At 47.3% G+C, this 2,279-nt stretch overlaps 1 protein-coding gene across 1 annotated transcript; it reads left to right on the forward strand.

Moving 5' to 3' along the window:
• The first annotated feature begins 1,537 nt into the window (after positions 1-1,537).
• On the forward strand, positions 1,538-2,068 carry LOC132039466 (uncharacterized). Its single transcript, XM_059429943.1, has one exon. The coding sequence runs from the start codon at positions 1,538-1,540 to the stop codon at positions 2,066-2,068; it is 531 nt and encodes a 176-aa protein (XP_059285926.1).
• The last annotated feature ends 211 nt before the right edge of the window (positions 2,069-2,279 follow it).

The raw sequence follows: 2,279 nt of genomic DNA on the forward strand, positions 1-2,279 counted from the left end.
GTTAACCGGATTCATAACCGCACTCAGCAGGTTTATATCCCGATCTTCAGAGAAGTGCCATAAGTTCTTCTCTTTGCTAAAAAAGAAGAATGACTTTAAATGGATGCAGAAGTGTCGAGAGCTTCGAGACCTCAAAGCGTACTTGTCTTCTCTTCTGCTCATGTCGAAGCCGAAAGACGGTGAGCTTTTATTAATTTACCTGGCCGTTTCCGAGGTAGCAGTAAGTGTTGTCCTGGTACGAGAAGAGCAAGGTATTCAATTTCCTATCTATTACGTAAGTCGAGTTATGTCTGGGGCCAAAACACGTCACCCTCTCCTGGAAAGACTGGCCTTCACCTTAGCAATGGCTACGCGAAAGCGTTGGCCATGTTTCCAATACCACTCAATTGTTGTAGTAACCACGTTCCCTTTGAGGAATGTGCTTCACAAGCCCAAATTGTCAGGGCGGTCGACAAAGTGGCGATCGAGTTAATTGAGTTTGATAGTGAATATAAGCCCCGCACTGCGATCAAATCTCAACTCCTTGTGGACTTTGTGGCTGATTTCAGTCCGGGTGTAGCTCTCCACGCTGAAAAGGAAGCCTCCTTAGTACTGGGGCTACACCCGGAGTGTGGATGCTCTATACCGATGGGGCGTCCAACGTAAAGGAAACGGGGCTTGGTGTGGTCCTCTACACCCCTACGGGAGAAATCTTGAGGCAAGCAATTAGTAGCATGCCCCTAACTAATAATGAAGAAGAGTGTGAAGCTGTGATTGTAGGTCTCGAGCTAGCCCAGGGACTAGGTGCCAAAGTCATCGAGGCAAATTGTGACTCCCTGTTGATCATAAATTAAGTACACGGAGTGTTCGAGGATAAAGAAGAGCGCATGCTGCGCACTGGAGAAGGTGCTAAAGTTGCTTTCCCGGTTTCAAGAATGGGTTGTGGTGCACGGGCCTAGAAAAGAGAATGTAGAAGCTGACGCACTCGCCAACTTGGGCTCTTTAACGGAGTCATCTGGCTTGAATTCCAAATCGTTGGTCCACCATCGCACTAGGCATCGGGACCGCATGCTATGATGAGATCAACCCCATAAGCTTCGGGGGGTCAAGGAATGAATTCCTGCACTTTCTCAATCACGGGAAGCTAGTAGAGGATTTGAAAGCATCACGGGCTCTACAAGCTAGGGCGGCTCGGTGTTGCGTTGTGGACGGTTTGCTTCACCGGAGATATTTTTTGGTCTAATGGCGAGGTGTATTGGTCCTGAAGAGTCTAACTAAGTAATGCGAGAGGTCCATGAAGGAATTTGCGGCAATCATTCGGGTGCGGAGTCACTCACTAAGAAATTGCTCCGAGCTGGATATTACTGGCCCAGAATGGAAGAGGATGCAAAGATATTCGTTTGCAAATGCGATAAACGTCAGCGGTATACACAAACGCTACATCAACCGGGCGTAGAGCTTTATCCGGTGATTTGCCCTTAGCCATTCATGAAGTGGGGGATGGACATAGTCGGACCACCGCCCCGGCGGAGTTCTGTGGTCGTGCGTGTCTTCATCGATGGTAATCGACTATTTTTCTAAATGGGTCGAGGTGGCAGCATACAAGAAGGAGGTGATCGACTTCATTTGGCAGCACATAATCTATCGGTTCGGCATCCCAAAGGAGATAACTTTTGACTATGGCCCACAATTCATTGGGTCCAAGGTTACTAAGTTCCTCGAGGATTTGCACATAAAACGCATAACCTCTTCTCTTTATCATCCAAATGGGAATGGTCAGGTGGAATCAACAAACAAAACTGTCATTCAGAATTTGAAGAAGAAATTAGAGGACGCCAAAGGAGCTTGGTCGTCAAAATTACCGGAGGTGCTTTGGGCTTATACAATAACGGCTAAATCCAGCACAGGTGAGACTCCATTCTCTCTAGTATATGGGGCGGAGGCATTGATTCCGGTAAAATTCGGTACTCTTAGTCCAAGGTACAATCGAGCAGAAGAGCAACCCAATACGGAGGCAACGCTGGTGCAATTGGATTTTCTAGAAGGACATAGAGATTTGGCATATGTTCGGATGATCGCCCAAAATTAGCAGATGAAATGTTACTACAATCGTCGAGCTAACCTCCGGCACTTTAAAGTTAGGGACTTGGTACTTCGGATGGTGATGCACAATGCCTGAGATGCCAATGTTAGAAAGCTAGAGCCAAATTGGGAAGGTCTCTACAAGGTAACTGGCATTGCTGGCAAAAGGTCGTACCAGCTGGAAGATGGCGACGGAAATAAGGTCCCAAGCAATTGGA

The sequence above is a fragment of the Lycium ferocissimum genome, chromosome 12, assembly GCF_029784015.1.
Source record: "Lycium ferocissimum isolate CSIRO_LF1 chromosome 12, AGI_CSIRO_Lferr_CH_V1, whole genome shotgun sequence".
Lineage (NCBI taxonomy): Eukaryota > Viridiplantae > Streptophyta > Magnoliopsida > Solanales > Solanaceae > Lycium > Lycium ferocissimum.

Coding starts and splice junctions, on each gene's coding strand:
- LOC132039466 (XM_059429943.1), top strand. CDS start 1,538: ATGGTAATCGACTATTTTTCTAAATGGGTCGAGGTGGCAGCATACAAG.